The following is an 18,000-nucleotide window of genomic DNA, read 5'->3' as shown; positions in this document are numbered from 1 at the left end:
CTAATCTTATAACGGATCCAACGGAAAATTTTATTCCTATGTGTTGTCTTCCCTGATAAGAAGCAGAAACGTTGGATGTCCTCTTTTTTACCTGCGACAAAAACCCAAAAATTTCACACCACTTCGAATGCTATGAAAGTCTGTAATCCAATTATCATTTTTATGTAATTTAACTCATTTTAAAACAGATTAATATAAGCGTTCAACAGTATCAAAACCATTGACAACAACTCTACGCATTCTTTACCATTTCTGAACGGAACATTTAAATCCCCCCCCCCCGTCACAGTGCGTAAAAGTCATTTATACATCAATCGCATTAATTATGGAGTAAAAAATCAGAAGTAATACACCGTGTTCTGTTCGAACCTACTATATTTTGATACAATATCATAAAATATAAAGTACGAAAATTGGAGCCACTAGTACAAAGCCAAGGATCGCACTGAAGTAATATGAATATTTATTTTTGATATTTTGTTTTATAAAGGATTTACATTTTCATTTATTATTACAAATTATTTGTCCAACAATATGTTATTACTCATGTCTTCCCACTATTTGATTATTGGGATTATGATTATATTTTATAATTATTGCTCATTATGAAATATTACAACTCTATATTAATAAATAATTGCTACATTTACTTGTTTTTACTACAATAGCACTGTTTAACTTCAAAATAGGCTCACGGTTACGCGAGTTTATCGCTCAGTTAACTTTGGGTCTTGGCCAAAAAAGGTTAACAACCCTTGTTGTAGATGATAGATGTAATAAAGGGGATGTAGAGAATATTGGTAAAACGATAGAAGAAAAAGGGAGTACCCACATATATACCCTCTCCAACATCTGTTCAAGCTACCGGGGTGGCTCAGTCGATTAAGGCACTTGCCTGCCGGTCTGAAGTTGCCCGGGTTCGATCCCCGCTTGGGCTGATTACCTGGTTGGGTTTTTTCCGAGGTTTTCCCCAACCGTAAGGTGAATGCCAGGTAATCTATGGCGAATCCTCGGCCTCATCTCGCTATCACCAATCTCATCCACGCTAAATAACTTCGCAGTTGATACAGCGTCGTTAAATAACCAACTTAAAAAAAATCTGCTCTGTCCATCACAAATTCCACTACAACCAGGTCGGGGATCGAAACGGGAGCACCTGGTTGGAAGACCAAAGCGCTAGCGCCGAGCCACAGACACAGCTGAATCCTATTATATTCATGTGAATATGCATTTACGTCCTGCGCCGTAGCGTCGTGGTCTAAGGTATCATGCCTGAACTTGCGTTACGGAATGAGCGCTGGTTCGAGCCAGCATTATGATGAATTTGGGAAACTACGGTAGGAAGCGAAAACCGGTTTCGAGAAGCATCTATAATGGCTGGGGATCATCGTGCTGATCACACTTTACCTCTGTACTGGTTAGATGATCGTTCACCTCTGCTGAGGCATGTGGACGTGAGGTCAGCAGTCGGCTGGTCGGCCTTGATCCTAAATGGGCTGCCGCGCCACTGATTACTTTAGAGCAGTGGTCGGTAAAGATTACGTCATATAAAATGCAGCCTGCAATACACAGCAATGGGAAAGATAGGAGGGGAGGTTATTCATACTGCTTAACATTGAATGAACAAGTTATGGCTAAGGGGAGGGTGATCATGACTTACCCCTCCACCCTGCTTGTTATTAAGAGGTTGACTCGCGAGTCACGAAATGCCGACCACTGCTTTAGAGATAGGCTATATTTGTATATTATTATTAACGATTAAGGATTATAGGCCTAAACGGGAAGAGAACACCGTCATTTTGATGCGATATGCATAGATCATTGTAGAAGTCTCCTTTCTCATAGTAGGCTACATTTTTCTGGAAGGGGGGAGGGCACTCTCCTCATACAGGATATAACCACAGTCTAGTATACTGTATACAGTCACGAAGCTCAATACGTAGTAAATATGCATCCATAGATAGTTGCTGACCACTAGGATCGCTAATATCGCCTCATTACAGACAATGCGAAATAGTACCGGCACAGTCTATTGTTCCTAGCATCCTCACAACTCAAGCTTCGTGACTGTATACACTAGACTGTGATATAACCACGCAGGACCATCTCCATCAACAGCAAGGGCTCTAGTGGATTTCTGAGGAGGAACTCGAACCCAACAAAATCTTCGGTATTTCTGGCCTTCTCACACGCACACGCTAGACACCCCTGCGGGACACACGAGCGTGTGAATCTCCTAAGACACTTGGCAGTCTGGTTCACTGACACTTGCGGTTTTTAAAGTCATTTGCATGATCCGTTTGCATCTTTTTCATAATCTTATTTTCCAAAAGCGCTTTTCATAAAGAAGCCATTGAATTTATATATTCGCGAATATCAAGAACAGTCCACCGCTGCGTGCAGTGACCTTGAAACGAGCGGGCCACGGTTCAAATCCTGGTTGGGACACGTTTCCTGGTTGAGTTTTTTTTCCGGGGTTTCCCCTCGACCCATTAAAAACAAATGCTAGGTAACTTTCCGCGCTGGATCCTGGACTCATTTCGCTGGCATTATCACCTTTATCTCAGACTCTAGATAACCCTAGCAGTTGATTAAGCATCGTAAAATAACCAATTATAATAACATAAAGGACAGTGTGTCAGAAGTTGTCTAATAAGAATTAGAGAAAACTAAATCCTTTCCCGTGGATAAATATTTGTTGCAAGTTTTCAATTTTATTAACACTGCTACAACAGGAAAGGTATCTCAGTTAATATTCTGATGGTTTTTGTGGAAACTTTAAAAATGTCATGTATAAAAAAAATGTTTCAGATTTAGGAACGTCCTCCTCAGCTAATTCAGAATCGACATAATGTAATATACTTCTACCAATAGTTGAATATGTTTACAAAAATAATTGGCGGGAACAGAACTTCTTGCGGTTCCGAGTAGGTCTATAGGATTGCCCACTCATGCATGTCATCTCAACGTATGGGAAATATAAATGTTTGAAGGTGGAATCGTACTTACAACTGTCACGGTGACTCAGTGCTAGCGCGCTTCCCGGTTGATTCATCCTGAATTTATATAGTTTAGTTGCGCGACCCCGTGGTCCAGGTACCACAGGGGGTTTTTCCGGATATACTCAGATTCCCTTGTGACATCCTAGCAACAATTGTCTATCATCATCATTACTCATTATAAAATAAACGTAATGCAGATTCATCGTCTATGGTGCACTCCGGATAGTCTCTGATCAACGAAGTCAGTGGCCAACAACTCGATGCCTTGTGACATCTCAGCCTGCTCTGAAGCCCGCTCATGTTTCGCTACCGCGGACTATGTAATTGCTTTTGTGCGAGATCGTGCGTATTTGCTTGTTTTCCGCACAGAACCAATACGCGGTAAGTGTGAAATACCACATTGAGTATTCCCAACGTAACACACATAACAATTTCCCTCTTCTTACCGCTTAAGCGCGACATTCATTTTACTGCTTTAGGCTTTTAACATATTATTTTAGAGACGTTTAACATAGTAATAATTATAAATTGGAAACTTACCACTGCAATTTCACCTAATTGCAATGTTAATTATTGTTTTTAAATATTTGCAAAAATTAAGTAAAGTCTACTACTCCACGAAACTTATTGCATTCCTGATACAAGTAACATTAAGGAAGCCGTGAAAAAATCAACTAGATTCCAGATGCCGATGTTATTACTGCAATATGTTATATAAATAATATTGTTAAAATATTAAAATGAAAAATAAATCATTACATAACCTTACCGTATGTTTTAAGTTCGCATTTATAGACTGGGGGGGGGGGGGGAGAGAAGACAGACGTATATCACGGCCTGCTGGAGTATAGTAAACACAGAAAACATTTTATAGCAACAATGATGAAGAAAGATATTTTGGTTTTCCGAAGTTGCCGTCATTAAACAGAAACCAACATGGAGATTTCATTGCAACTAATTAAAAATTCGTCTTTCAGGTATATATTAAACGATCTCCGCACAAAATAATGTACGATACACGAGCGGTATGTTTGTTTTCATGTTCTCGAAAATTAAAAAAGCTCAACTACGTTTCGCTTTTTCAATCTTTTCCTCGAACATGAAAACGTCAACATACCGCTCTTGTAACGTATATTACTATTGTGCGAGATCGTGCGTATTTGCTTGGTTTCCGCACAAAACCAACCCGCGGTAAGTCTAAAATCCCACATTCAGTATTCCCAACCGAACACACGTAACAATATCCCTCCTCTTACCGCTTAAGTGACATATTCATTTTACTGCTTTAGGCTTTTAACATATTATTTTTAGAGACGTTCAATATAGTAATAATTATAAATTGGAAACTTACCACTGCAATTTCACCTAAATTGTACTGTTAATTATTGTTTTTAAGTATTTGCAAAAATTAAGTAAACTCTACAACTCCACTAAAGTTACTGCATTTCGTGATGCATGTAACATTAAGGAAGCCGTTTGTTTTAAGTTCGCATTTATAGACTGGGGGAAAAAAAGACAGACGTATATCACGCCCTGCTGGAGTATAGTAAACACAGAAAACATTTTAAAGTAACAATGTTGAAGATAGATATTTTTGTTTTCCAAAATTGCCGTCATTGAACAGAAACCAAGATGGAGATTTCATTGCAACTAATTAGAAATTCCTCTTTCAGGTATGTAATAAACGATCTTCACACAAAATAATGTACGATACACGAGCGGTATGTTTTCTTTCAATTCTCGGAAATTAAAAAAGCTTTTTCAAACTTTTCCTCGAACATGAAAGCTTCAACATACCGCTCTTGTAACGCATATTACTATGTCATATCATTAAATATATGACTTCAAAGATATTATATTGTACATCATTTTCATAATCTAATAATAATAATAATAATAATAATAATAATAATAATAATAATAATAATAATAATAAATATTATCATCAGATTGCATCGAATGAAATTAAAAGCCACAAAATATAGAAAAATTAGTTGGTCAGACGTAAATTACTCGCTGAGTTTATATCAGTTTGTGTAATAGTTTTACTTTTATTAGGGTTAATAAAGTTTCGAATAACACAAAGGAGCAGTGTGATAAAATAAATTGAATGGTAGGCTTAATTTGGAATAGTAATTTTCTGTACAAATAAACTGTATTGGCCCTAAATAGCATTATGTCAATGCTGTCAAAGCATATTCTTGCAAAAATAGCGATTATACCTACACATTTAATATAACGCCTTTATAAAATATTCCATTTGTTGCGCTCAAGTCCCGCATAATACGCAATTTTTGTGAAATATTTTCAGAAATGTACTGTAACAGCAATGAAACATTTTGGCCATTGAATGGAAATTTTTGCTGGTGAGTTTGTTGCTTTTAGTGTACTCAAGTGTCTGTGAGTGTAATTACAATGAGTGTTATACGAAAAGCGCTTTCTGTGCCAGAAAAATTGGAAATCTTAAGCAAGTACAATGAAAACAGTATTTTAATCAGAAACAATTCTCTGATTCATTAGGAATCCCATCATCGACATTAAGGACGATAATAAAAAATCGCGACTCAATCACTGCAGCTGCGACATAGGGAGGATGTAAGCACAGGAAAGTGAAGTGTGGTAAAACATGAGGAGTCCTCATTGAGGACTGGGAGAACACGCACACGGCAAACAACCATAAATGACTTTTTTAAAAAGTATTAAATACAGTACATATTGTAAATGTCTTTGACGTACAGTACAGTACCGGTAATATTACATAATGGAGTAATACTGTATTACATTTCATGAATCATGTATTTCAATAAAGAAAAATGCTAATAGATACTGTATATAAGTCAAAATTAGTATACCCGGTTAATGCGCGGTTTACACGCGGTCCCTTGAACAGCGTCTTATCGAGATTTTACTGTATTAATCCATAAAATTGGAACCACTGGAGGTAGAAATGTGAGTTTTGTTTCTGTGTCTTCTGAAAACAAACATTCATCGTTATATATACACGTAGGGTCCCTACATCATACCAATTTTCCGAGCGCACTTGTTATTTGATTTTGAGACTTTATAAGCGGCGAGTATGAGGCGAGTCTGCGTGTCCATATGTTGCAACGCAGCACTGCCGCTATTGGCTATCGCCGATAAACGAACACACCTGCAAACGTCAGGAGGTTTGAGCGCGACTGTAGAATTAGTATATTTTTGTCAGAGGAAATTAGAATATTCTACGAAAATCTGTTCTGAAACAGCGTTTCTTTCCAGTATATAATAAATATCACTTTAACTCACTAAGATTTCAATCTTAAGATTCCGATAAGGAAAGCAATAGATGTACGAGTAATTGTGCGGCTAGTGATGTGCTACTATGTTATAATTATATCAAAATAGCATTGTGCAGAAAGAAACAAAGTTAAGTTGTAATAATCACAGAACTTAGCTCCTCTTCATTTATTCTATATTTTATTTACAACATTGGGCTGAAAAAATAAGTTTGCTATGAAAAATGACTTAGTTTTTGTAATAAAAAGTTTAATGCCATTGTATTTTTGCATTTTCAATCAAATGGGAGTTGTTTACTTTCTGCAGAATGTTATCCAATTTGACTCAGCTACTACAATTTTTCAATCACCTGGCAGGAATCACTGCCTCCTCTCTCAAAGCCGCTGCAGAGCTGACATTCGTGAACGTACTTGGCATAACCAAGGCGTGTGTACATGTCCTGACATCGTTTCTTTCGGATGATCGGAAGCGACACCATTTGCAAAATGTGCGGCAGCGTACCATTCTCATTTAGTCGTCCCCAACCCGTAACAATACCGTAACCTGCAAGAACACAATCGCAAACATCATTACGTCATCAACAACATTGTTTCTTCCAAATTATTTATATTATTATTTTATTTCATTAATGCTATTTCTACTATTTATTATTATTATTATTATTATTATTATTATTATTATTATTATTATTATTATTTTGAAACTGGGAAGAAGCAATGATAGGTTCTTCAGAAGAATCTAGGCTTAGATATTTCTCATTGCTGATGATGAATATACAGAGTGTAAGGAGTAAAAGTGCCATTATTTTAACTAATGATTGCTCATGCATAAGGAAGAAAAAATGTCCTCACAATTTTTTTTGTAATTGCAGTATTTAACTAATTATTAAAGTTTACAATATTAGGCGTTTGACAACGTTGCTGGATGGAGAGGAGGGAGTTTACAAGTACACAGTACAGCTCAAGCGGATACAGACATACCGGTTCAAAACAGATGCTCTGTTCTAATGCAGTTTACATAAAGCGAGCAGCAAATACAAACTTTCAATCTCATTACCAGGGACGACACTTTGTCCCAGCATGGACGGATTTTAGGTTGGTTGTTGCTTGCCTATATTGACGTCACGGAGGCCATCGGTTCGAAGGTACTGCACTGTGACAGAAAAGGGCAACCTGTGTGTGCTGCACCGGAGAACGAACGAACGTACGTACGTTTGATTTGTTTACGATTCGAACCTATGCTGCTCTGTGCCGCTGCCTTCTTGTTTTTCATTGTAGTGGCTTACCTACAGTTCCTACAGTACTACTGGTGCCGTTGTCACTTAATGGCAAGGTAGTTGTGATCGTGACTCTGTGTAGAGTAGTGTAAACATAATACAATGTAGTCAGACAAGAGCTCTAAACTGAATGCAATTGCAACTGCGTTTGAAAGTGAGTATTTTAGTGTGGAGGGCGATAATATACGTTATAAAGTGTGCAACACAAAACTAAAGGTAAACGTTCGCAAAGATTTGCAAAAGCATTGTGAAAGGAAAAAGCATAGTGAACGTTTGCCGTTATTTCTCTCATCTGCTCGGTTTACAAACTTTGAGTTTTATAATGATTTGTGCGAGATGATGGTATCGGCGAATAGTCCAATACGCAAGCTCAGTAGTCCATATTTTCGGCGGTTTACGGAAAAATACACGTCTAGAAAAGTGCCTAGTATAACATCAATGCGTACAACCTAGTAATCATCTGTATATGAAAAAAAACTCTGAACCCATTCGAACAGCTATAGATAGTAACAAAATATTTGTATCTCTAGATGAGACATCGGATGCTGTGAGACGATAAGTAGCTCATGTTGTTGTAGGAGTGATGTTCTCCAATGAACCAGAAAATAAATTTTTGTTGTCATCGGAAATACTAGAAAAAGTAAACAGTGCAACTATTGTTAATCTTTTTGAGATGCACCTACTGTATGTATAACATCGTGCGATGCTGAGCGAACTTTCTCGCAGTACAAGCATCTTTTTAGTGAAAACAGAAGAAATTTCTCTTTTTCACACTTAAAAATGCACACTGTTATACAGCATACTGTAACGGACTACAGTTTGTATCAGAATAATGTATATAACTCGATTGCAAATACTGGTGTGTAATTTGACTAACTCGTCGTTGTTGTAAATATGTGTAAGTAATATTGTAAAGATGTAACTAATCAAGGCATATGCTACGCGCATACATATTATATGGCGGTGGTAACCTGTAGAAACGTTGCATTTTTGTTCCGCCGATCTATACCAGCGTGCTGTCGCTGGACTGCTCCTATCAACTAGTAAACACAGGTACTCTATACACCAGTACTATACTAAAAGCCAGGTTATGAACCGACTAAACCGGAAGCAACGTTTTGTTGCTCTCTTTCTGAGCTCTGTTGCCACATAGTGGCGCGAGATTCAAAGCGTGTTCAGCGTTTGTCAAGATATGTTTAAAATAACTACTATGTATAGTTCTCGATAACACTATCAGCAATATTAGTAATTAAAATTACGGTTTTTAAGAAAGCACGAGCTAATGACGCTGTACGAAATGCGACTCGTAATGCGCGTGGTATTGCTGGGAAGTTTGGCTACACTGTCTCCGTCATTCCGTTGCCAGATTTTCGTTAGCAGACGACATTTTCACGTGAGGTCCAATGAAAAGCTCCGTTCTTCGTTTCCCCTCCAACCCTCCACACTCAACGTGTCATCGCTGTAAAGGCTACCCCTCTAACCCGCACTTTCCTCTCGCCCTGCCAACTACTTCCTGTTTAGTCGGTTCATAACCTGGCTTTTAGTATAGTGTACCTCGCGGCGACAAAGTGTCGTCCCTACTCATTAATAGAACTTCATGATAAAGTTCCATTTTATTTAACAATATTGGTAATATTGGTCCATTTATTGTCCACCTAAAAAATAAACAATAATGATTTATTGCACAAAATCACACGAACTTCTTTTTAAGTGCAACATTTTAATCTCTCCCGCTTCCATAAAGCAGTACCATTTTTTAAGAAATTTCTGTTTGTGTGATTTTTGAAATGAGGTAAGAGACTCCCAGTTTCTAATAATCTTTGAGAAACTGCAACAAAAGTTCCCCGATTAGGTAACCTTCATTGCGGAAAACGTTGAAGATACATCTTCTTGCCTCATTTGAATTAAGACTACTTTCTCCATAAATTAATAACATATGATATTCCTAAACTGTGAATGACATTGTAAGTTGTTTATCGAATACCTGGTACCTACCGAACTGTTATCCGCTCGGCAATAGAGCTATGGACAGGGAGCTTGAACTCAGCTGACATGTAGATACGCGCGTCTGTGCAGAGTACTGCCTGCTGAACTCGTTGCTACGTCTCTCACGTCAGAATATTAACAAATTTAAGCATGCAATTTTATTTAATTTCACAAAAACGTAATAGAACACACAATTATGTATTTAAACTAATATTAACTCTTTGCTAGATATATCTACTGATGCAACTGTTTTCGTAATTTTACTAACGATATAAGCAGTATAATGCGAATAAAATAAAATAAATATTTTTTCTGAGAAAACTATCAACTTTTGACCCTATGTTGTATGGACATTTTTTGATCCTGTAGACCGTCCCCGACGATTGTGAAAAGGACGGCACTTATACTCCTTACACCCTGTATAAATAAATATATCCGTACACATTTATTGTTATATTGTTTGTAATTCCATCGTGCTTATTATTAAGTTGTGGTAACTAAAAGTAACTAATTTTTGTTTCACGTTTTCGATAGACACCTCGAATCTGTCAAAGAGAATGTTTCTATTATAATACAATAAGTTTGAATTTAATTTTGGAACCCGTTTCTGTTAACTTATTAGATATTAGGTGTCTATGTATTTGCCTCATTAACCATACAAATGTACAGGTTAAGAAGTCAGATTTAGATAAAGTTAAAACAATATTATTTAAAACTTAATATTACCAGTCTAGTATATACAGTCACGAAGCTCATTATGCAGTAAATATGCATTCATAGATAGTTGCTAACCACTAGGATCGCTAATATCGCTTCATTACAGACAATACGAAATAGTACCTGCACAGTCTATTGTTCCTAGCAATCTCACAACTCTAGCTTCGTGACTGTATATACTAGACTCTGATATTACTGAACTCATCGACTCTGCAGAGTGGATTCATCTTAAATGCCTTTCTCACTGACCTCTTGAAGGTAAAAAAATAACATATTGCTTATATGCAAAGGTAAATAATATTAACTGTATAGTTTATATGATATGCACATCAAACCATTAATTGTAGTACTATACTTGTACTTATTTAAATATAATATAAGGTCTGGAACGAGTTGGAAGTATTCCTAGATAAGCAAAAAGTGGCTTACAGCGAATTCTAGAAGACACCACAGATAATTCTCACAGCTCTCTTCTGAAGAATAAACAGCTTGGAAACCGAAGTACAGTATAGTTACACCACAGAAGAATCTCGTAGCTTAAGTAAACATAAATATTGCCTAAACATAGCAAACTGTAAGAAAATATTTGTAGGCTAAAGTTTGTCAACGAATTCGTAACATTACACTTCGTGTAGCCGACGGGGTTGCTGTGTACGGGACTAGAGCGACTGACGCTCGTAGAGCACAGGCTAGGGGCTGACTTTCGTGACGTCACACACTTGCCTGCTGCACAAGTCAACATGCAGAGGAGTTCAAGAAAAGCGTAACGTTAATTTCCTAAAAATGTGCAAGAATTTGTCTGTTTTACAGTTTGTAAAATGTTTGCTATGGCAAATCTGTAATTTTTATCTCAGATATTCCATATTTACACTTCATTCCCTTGTAAAAAGTATTCTTGTATGTAAGTTTCATGATCAAATTAATGGGTTTTATTTATTAAATTTAAAAACAATGAATATTTTCAAAATATACCTATCGCTTACAAAATTCATATTTCACATACGACTCTTTTTTTACAACATTTTTTATATGGTTAAAAAAAAGAACAAAGTATCCAGAATTTTAAATGTACAACTGTAAAAAGAGATTTTTTTTTTAATATGCGACTTCAAAATTTAAATTTTAGTGTCCAATAAATATGTTTTACTTTTTAATTTCGGAAGTATTTATTTTATCAAAAAATGATAGTATATTTTCTTAACCAAAGTACATAGAATGTGCAGTAAACAGCTTTCCAAATACCATTTCGCTATCACTAATTTCCCCGACGATAGATAACTTAGCTGTTGGTACGACGTCGCTAAATATCCGCTATAACAATAGTAAGCTACCAAATACAGCGTAAATCGCATGTGTAGAAAGCACTGGGAGATAGTGATGCCATCTATAAAAGAAGTAATTACATAATCACAGACTGGGGTGTTGTGATGAGGACTTTTAAAGTGCTGCATTGTAGGCCTATTATGGGAATTGAAGTTCTGTTACTGACAAAAGACGTGACAACTGATTCAGGCAATATAGTACAAAACTCTGTGCATCATGCAAGTCATATGTAATAAGAAGCATGTGGAAAGCTGTTGTTTTTGTCTCCACCATATGTTTAATAATACTGTAAGCGACACAAGGCGTAGCGAAACCCCTGTGACAGAAACAAGTCATTTAAACTCTGCCAAATGTTTACAGGGTTCACTGGTAATAAACTTTACAAAGCAAAAAGTAACTGTGCATTAGTTTCGTGAAAAAAAAAAAAATGCAATAACATTAAGACTATGCGTATTTCTAATTCTCTTTAGTGTGTGCAGTACAGTGAATTGCGCATTATATTTTTGTTGCAGTCAATTCGTTATTCTAATTATCCGTCATTTTTTCTAGTCCTCCAAAACTGAATACAGAAAGTAAAGAAAATGACTGTATCCATATTTCAACGAAAATCTAAAATATGACACCTAAACTGTGCTTTCCATCGATTTTATTTTATTTTTTGGGGGGTTATTTTACGACGCTGTATCAACATGTAGGTTATTTAGCCGATGAAATGAGTCCGGGGTCTAGCACCGAAAGTTACCCCGCATTTGCTCGTATTGGGTTGAGGGAAAACCCCGGAAAAAACCTCAACCAGGTAACTTTCCCTTGACCGGGATTCGAACCCGGGCCACCTGGTTTCGCGGCCAGACTCGCTGACCGTTACTCCACAGGTGTGGACCTTTCCATCGATCCGCCAGAAACTTTCTCATCAAGAAATGCTCTAACAAAATAGATTCCAGTGAAGAGGCGCACTATCATTCTGAAAAATTACCGATGGCTTTAGTTCTTTTTTTTTAAGTAGATTATTTTACGATGCTGTATCAACATCTCAGGTTATTTAGCGTCTGAATGAAATGAAGGTGATAATGCCGGTGAAATGAGTCCGAAGTCCAGCACCGAAAGTTACCCAGCATTTGCTCATATTGGGTTGAGGGAAAACCCCGGAAAAAATCTCAACCAGGTAACTTCCCCCCACCGGGATCCGAACCCGGGCCACCTGGTTTCGCGGCCAGACGCGCTAACCGTTTAGTTCTTCCACTTGACATATGAGATATAACAATCTGTAGAGAAACCAAACCTGTTACGTGACGGACGTCTCTCCAAAGATGGAAGAGCCAATCAACCTGTTATGCTTGAATTCACACCAAACATTTGGTCGGCATTTCTTGACTCACGAGTCAAATACTTAATACACAAACAGGACGGAGGAGTAAGGCACGATCTCCCTTCCCTTAGCCATCACTTGTACATTCAACATTAAGCAGTCTGGATATCCTCCCCCTCATACCTTCACCTTTGCTGTGTATTGCAAGCTGCATTTTATATGACGTAATCTTTGCTCACCATTGTCTTAGGAGGCATAGGGCATATAGCGCGTACGCTCACGATTTTTGTGAGAGCTTTTTACACCTGTCTGTTGACATGACCTGAAAGCAGCACATCCTTGAGATTTATGAGGTGCCGTAATCATCATTGTCTTCAATCAATTAAGCATGGGATATGTGAATTCAAAACGAAATACAAATTGGAATGAATAAGTTTGAAAGAGTAAATAAGTTTAAATATTTAGGGTCACTCATATACAGAAAACAATACAATAACAGATGAAATAAACGAAAGATTAAAAGAAAGAAATAAATGTTATTGGGCGTTACAAAATCTAATGAAATCTAAGTATCTCTCCAAGAATAGAAAAAGAAAATTTACAGAACAATAATAAGACTGTTGGTAACATATAGGAGAGACTGTTTTACCTTTAAACACTTTTCACATTTTTTTTAATTTTGGGAAATGAAGTTTTATGAAAAAATGCTTGAAATAATTATTGAAGGTTTTTTCACAACTTCCTGTATGTATTTTCCTGTTTTACAGATCTATTAAGGATGAAAAAAATAAAATGAAGGAATATTGTATGTGTTCAAAGGTACAACAGGTTCATGTACCTTGGAACATATCCTCTTGTAAGTTGGAACACATGAAATATAAGTGGGAATATAAGCTGTAAAACCTGACAATCATATTTGAAATGGATTTATATTATCATAAACCAGAGCAGGACTCTCTGATTGAGATTTTATTTTCTGGAGGAGCAATAACAGCTTCAACAACTTTCTTCAAGGCATCCGTATCAATTGGGGGCCTCTTAACTCCAGACTTACCTTCGTGACATGATCTTAAAATAAAAGAAAAACAAAAACCGATAGTATCGTGTACCTTGGAACATGTTCCATGCTACAATATGTTTTGTGTTCAAAGGTAGAAGAGGGTGCACTTTTAAACAAACTAGAGATTCGAATAAATCATGGAAATTAAAATACTTTATTAGGCCTACTCACCAGATGATAGGGAACACACCGTATTTGATGGATATTAACAAATACAATTTGATGAAAGAGTGATGGAACGGAGAAAAATTCTCTCCGGCGCCGGGATTTGAACCCGGGTTTTCAGCTCTACGTGCTGATGCTTTATCCACTAAGCCACGCCGGATACAACCCCGACGCCGGTTAGAATCGTCTCAGATTAAGCTCCATCTCTTGGGTTCCCTCTAGTGGCCGCCCTCTGCACTACGTCATAGATGTCTATGAACGCAGGACCGAAGTCCATACATGTGTTGAGGTGCACTCGAATGAGTGACTGGTTGGCCGGGATCCGACGGTATAGGCGCCGTCTTAAATCACAAAGTGATTTATTACGCATATCATATATATTTTGATGTACCGAAGTACATATGATATTTCCATGCAGATATTTTGCGTCATCATATGATGAAAGAGTGATGGAACGGAGAAAAATTCTCTCCGGCGCCGGGATTTGAACCCGGGTTTTCAGCTCTACGTGCTGATGCTTTATCCACTAAGCCACGCCGGATACAACCCCGACGCCGGTTAGAATCGTCTCAGATTAAGCTCCATCCCTTGGGTTCCCTCTAGTGGCCGCCCTCTGCTTACTGGATAAAGCATCAGCACGTAGAGCTGAAAACCCGGGTTCAAATCCCGGCGCCGGAGAGAATTTTTCTCCGTTCCATCACTCTTTCATCATATGATGACGCAGAATATCTGCATGGAAATATCATATGTACTTCGGTACATCAAAATATATATGATATGCGTAATAAATCACTTTGTGATTTAAGACGGCGCCTATACCGTCGGATCCCGGCCAACCAGTCACTCATTCGAGTGCACCTCAACACATGTATGGACTTCGGTCCTGCGTTCATAGACATCTATGACGTAGTGCAGAGGGCGGCCACTAGAGGGAACCCAAGAGATGGAGCTTAATCTGAGACGATTCTAACCGGCGTCGGGGTTGTATCCGGCGTGGCTTAGTGGATAAAGCATCAGCACGTAGAGCTGAAAACCCGGGTTCAAATCCAGGCGCCGGAGAGAATTTTTCTCCGTTCCATCACTCTTTCATCATATGATGACGCAGAATATCTGCATGGAAATATCATATGTACTTCGGTACATCAAATATATAAATACAATTTGGTTTTGTGTTAGAAAACGTATATCAATGAACGAAATGTTTATTTTTGGTACTAAAAAAACTTCTTTTGTCAATAGAACTCACACTTTGGAGTAAATCAAACTGAAACTACGACCAGAGCTACTTAGCGGCTTTCTCTACAATCTACTTCAGTTTGAGTCCTCTAGGTAGCAAAAAAAAAAAAAAAAAAATGTTTAAAGGTACACTATTCTAAAGATAAAACAGTCTCCCCTGCATCTGAAACATGGACTTTATTAAAGGAGAACGAAAGAAAGATTGCAGCATGGGAAAGAAATATTCTGCGAAGAATGTATGGACCAAAATTTGAAAATGGAGAATGGAAAGTTCACAATATCAAATAGCTATACGAATTATACGGAAATTCATAGATTATTGGAGAAATAAAAAGCTCAAGACTTAGATGGGTTGGTTACATTGAAAGAAATAATGAGAGATTCCTAATCAAAAAGATATTCAGTGATAAAGCAGGTGGTAAAATACACAGAGTGAACCGGAAGTAATGCCATTAATTTTAAGGGTTTATTCTTTGAAATATTTTAAATAAAAAAGTATGATATAACTTTACTCGTTTTTGCTTCCTTTTCGAGAAAAAAAAAATATATTATATATGACACATTTCATAGCGTATTTTGGGAAAGCTATTGCATTAATTCCCAATATGCTCAGTCAATATAAGAGACCAGGGTATTATGATAATAAATAATTGAAAGATTTTAGTTTTGTCCTTTAAATGTGCAGAAATTTGATCTGAACAAATATAACTTTTCGTTCTGAAATTTTAAAATACTTCTTCTATCATGTTGCGAATGATATTACTTTTTATAGTTTATTTTCTGGAATTATTATTCAAACGAAGCACATATTTACTAAGCACGGAAACAAGAAAATGGTCTTCCTTTTTCTAGACTGCAAAAAAAAAGTATTTTTATTCGTATAATATAAAAATCAATATGTTTTATTATCTGGGCTGCTTAGTCGCCAAGTGGTCTAAGTCAGAAATGGTGGAAATTGAGTTGGTAGTGCCAACGTATTCTCTATATGGAGAGGTATTAATTTCACAAACGAAGTAAGTCCATAGCACGTATTCTCCATATGGAGAGGTATTAATTTCACAAATGAAGTAAGTCCATAGCACATAAATCTACCAACAGAGAACAACAGAAGTTTGAACACGGAACTATTTTTGGCCCCGCGTTTTGTGCCTAATGAAGTAAATCAGGCACCGCTGCTGACTTGGACAGCCAGCCATACTTACGTTTACTTCATCACATATAGTTTAGCAACAACAATCAACAATAATGGGTATTATTGTTACTAGAATTTTTTAAAATAGAAACCAAATCTCTGTTTTCTCAAAGCAAGGTTTGTAAAAACGGTTCAAGATAAATAATTTTACTACGTAACATTTTCCATATGGTGGAGATCATTTGAATGAAAATTCACTCTGGCTCAATTTGTAATGAAGCTGAGTCTGTCCAAAATTGTATTTTTAAAAAGTCATTTAGATTACCAAATTCAATTTTCACGTTTCAATGTTATAAATTGCACACTTATTTTACCCCGAGAAACGTATCACCAAAGTTTGAAAGACCTTCATAAAAAATGTGGATTTTTGTCTTAAAGGTCAATGTATGCTTTAAGTAGAGCGTCATTGTGTGCTTTTGATGTCATGGTTCTTTATTAAATTTTCCTAAAATGTATTATAATTATTATTTCTCGTGCTTCGTTCCCGGATTCCCCGGATCAATTGACTCGTAGATGCAGAGTACAGAGAAAATAGGTGCAATAGTTTACGAGAAACTACTATACACAGACGCACGACAACACAGAGAGATGGAAAACAACTTTTTCGGTAGGTTTGTCAATGATGCTGATAAGGTACATGCGCGTGAAAATCTCGAAATTGGTTTTTGCAGTATCATAAGACTTTCTCTAATGAAAGAGTAAAAGTAGGTTAACAATTAAGCTAAAGGATAAAACAGTTAGGCCTATGTTTAAAAATGCAGGCATTATTGAGAGCTATTCGTAGGTTAAAATTGGGAATTTCTCTGAACTTTAGCTAAATGCCTCTACTGACCCGTGTTGTACTCCGTTCCAGGTCTCGGCAGGCAGATCGGAGCTAGGCGTTCGCCGTCGAGACGAAGAGGTGTCTTCAGCTGAAGAAGTGCTATGTCGTTGTGGAAGTTACTGAAGCAGAAGTTGTTGGTTATGACGCGTGCCACGAATACCCGCTGTTCTGATCCTGAAATTTTGAAATATATGTGGTACTATCAGTATAGTAGTATAATGGTTGTAAGTTTGCGAATTCAAATGGAAAGGAATAATAATGGCGGCCTACTTGGTGATTGCGCTACTTTACTACAGCCATGGACTCTGTCTAGTGATACCGCAGTGACATCTGGGAGATATAACAGAAAACAAAGTTGAAAAAGTAAGAGAGGACACAATATGTAATTATAAAAAACGAAAAAAAAAATCACTATCTGCGCTAACGATAAATAAGGAGAATAATGCAAAACAAGGGGAACACGAGAACAAGGAGAATACTGTACACTAGAGCACCGGTTCTCAAAGTGAGGTCCGCGGATCTCTGGGGGTCTCCGAAGCTCAGTCTGGGGTTCCGCGAATATTCTGGATAGAGAATTTTTTTTCTTATTTCAGAAGGATTTTTATTTTATTTTTTTTAACGTGGCATTGATGTCAGAA

General features: G+C 37.0%; 1 protein-coding gene across 4 annotated transcripts in view; it reads right to left on the bottom strand.

Moving 5' to 3' along the window:
- The window catches only part of LOC138710797 (hemicentin-1-like), a 191,328-nt gene that overhangs the window by 130,748 nt on the left and 42,580 nt on the right, over nt 1–18,000 (bottom strand). For 2 of the 4 annotated variants that reach the window (XM_069841918.1, XM_069841919.1), the window contains 2 exons: nt 17,372–17,536; nt 6,628–6,821 (listed from right to left, as the gene is read on the bottom strand). In XM_069841918.1, coding sequence (XP_069698019.1) covers nt 6,628–6,821; nt 17,372–17,536 — 359 coding nt within the window. Of the gene's footprint in view, nt 1–6,627; nt 6,822–10,686; nt 10,899–11,499; nt 11,603–17,371; nt 17,537–18,000 lie in introns of those variants that run through there. The other 2 variants (XM_069841921.1, XM_069841920.1) reach the window with 2 other exon arrangements.

Source organism: Periplaneta americana, chromosome 12, assembly GCF_040183065.1.
Source record: "Periplaneta americana isolate PAMFEO1 chromosome 12, P.americana_PAMFEO1_priV1, whole genome shotgun sequence".
NCBI classification, from domain to species: Eukaryota; Metazoa; Arthropoda; class Insecta; order Blattodea; family Blattidae; genus Periplaneta; species Periplaneta americana.
The sequence above is the reverse complement of the archived record's forward strand: the minus strand, read 5'-3'. Positions and strand labels throughout refer to the sequence as shown.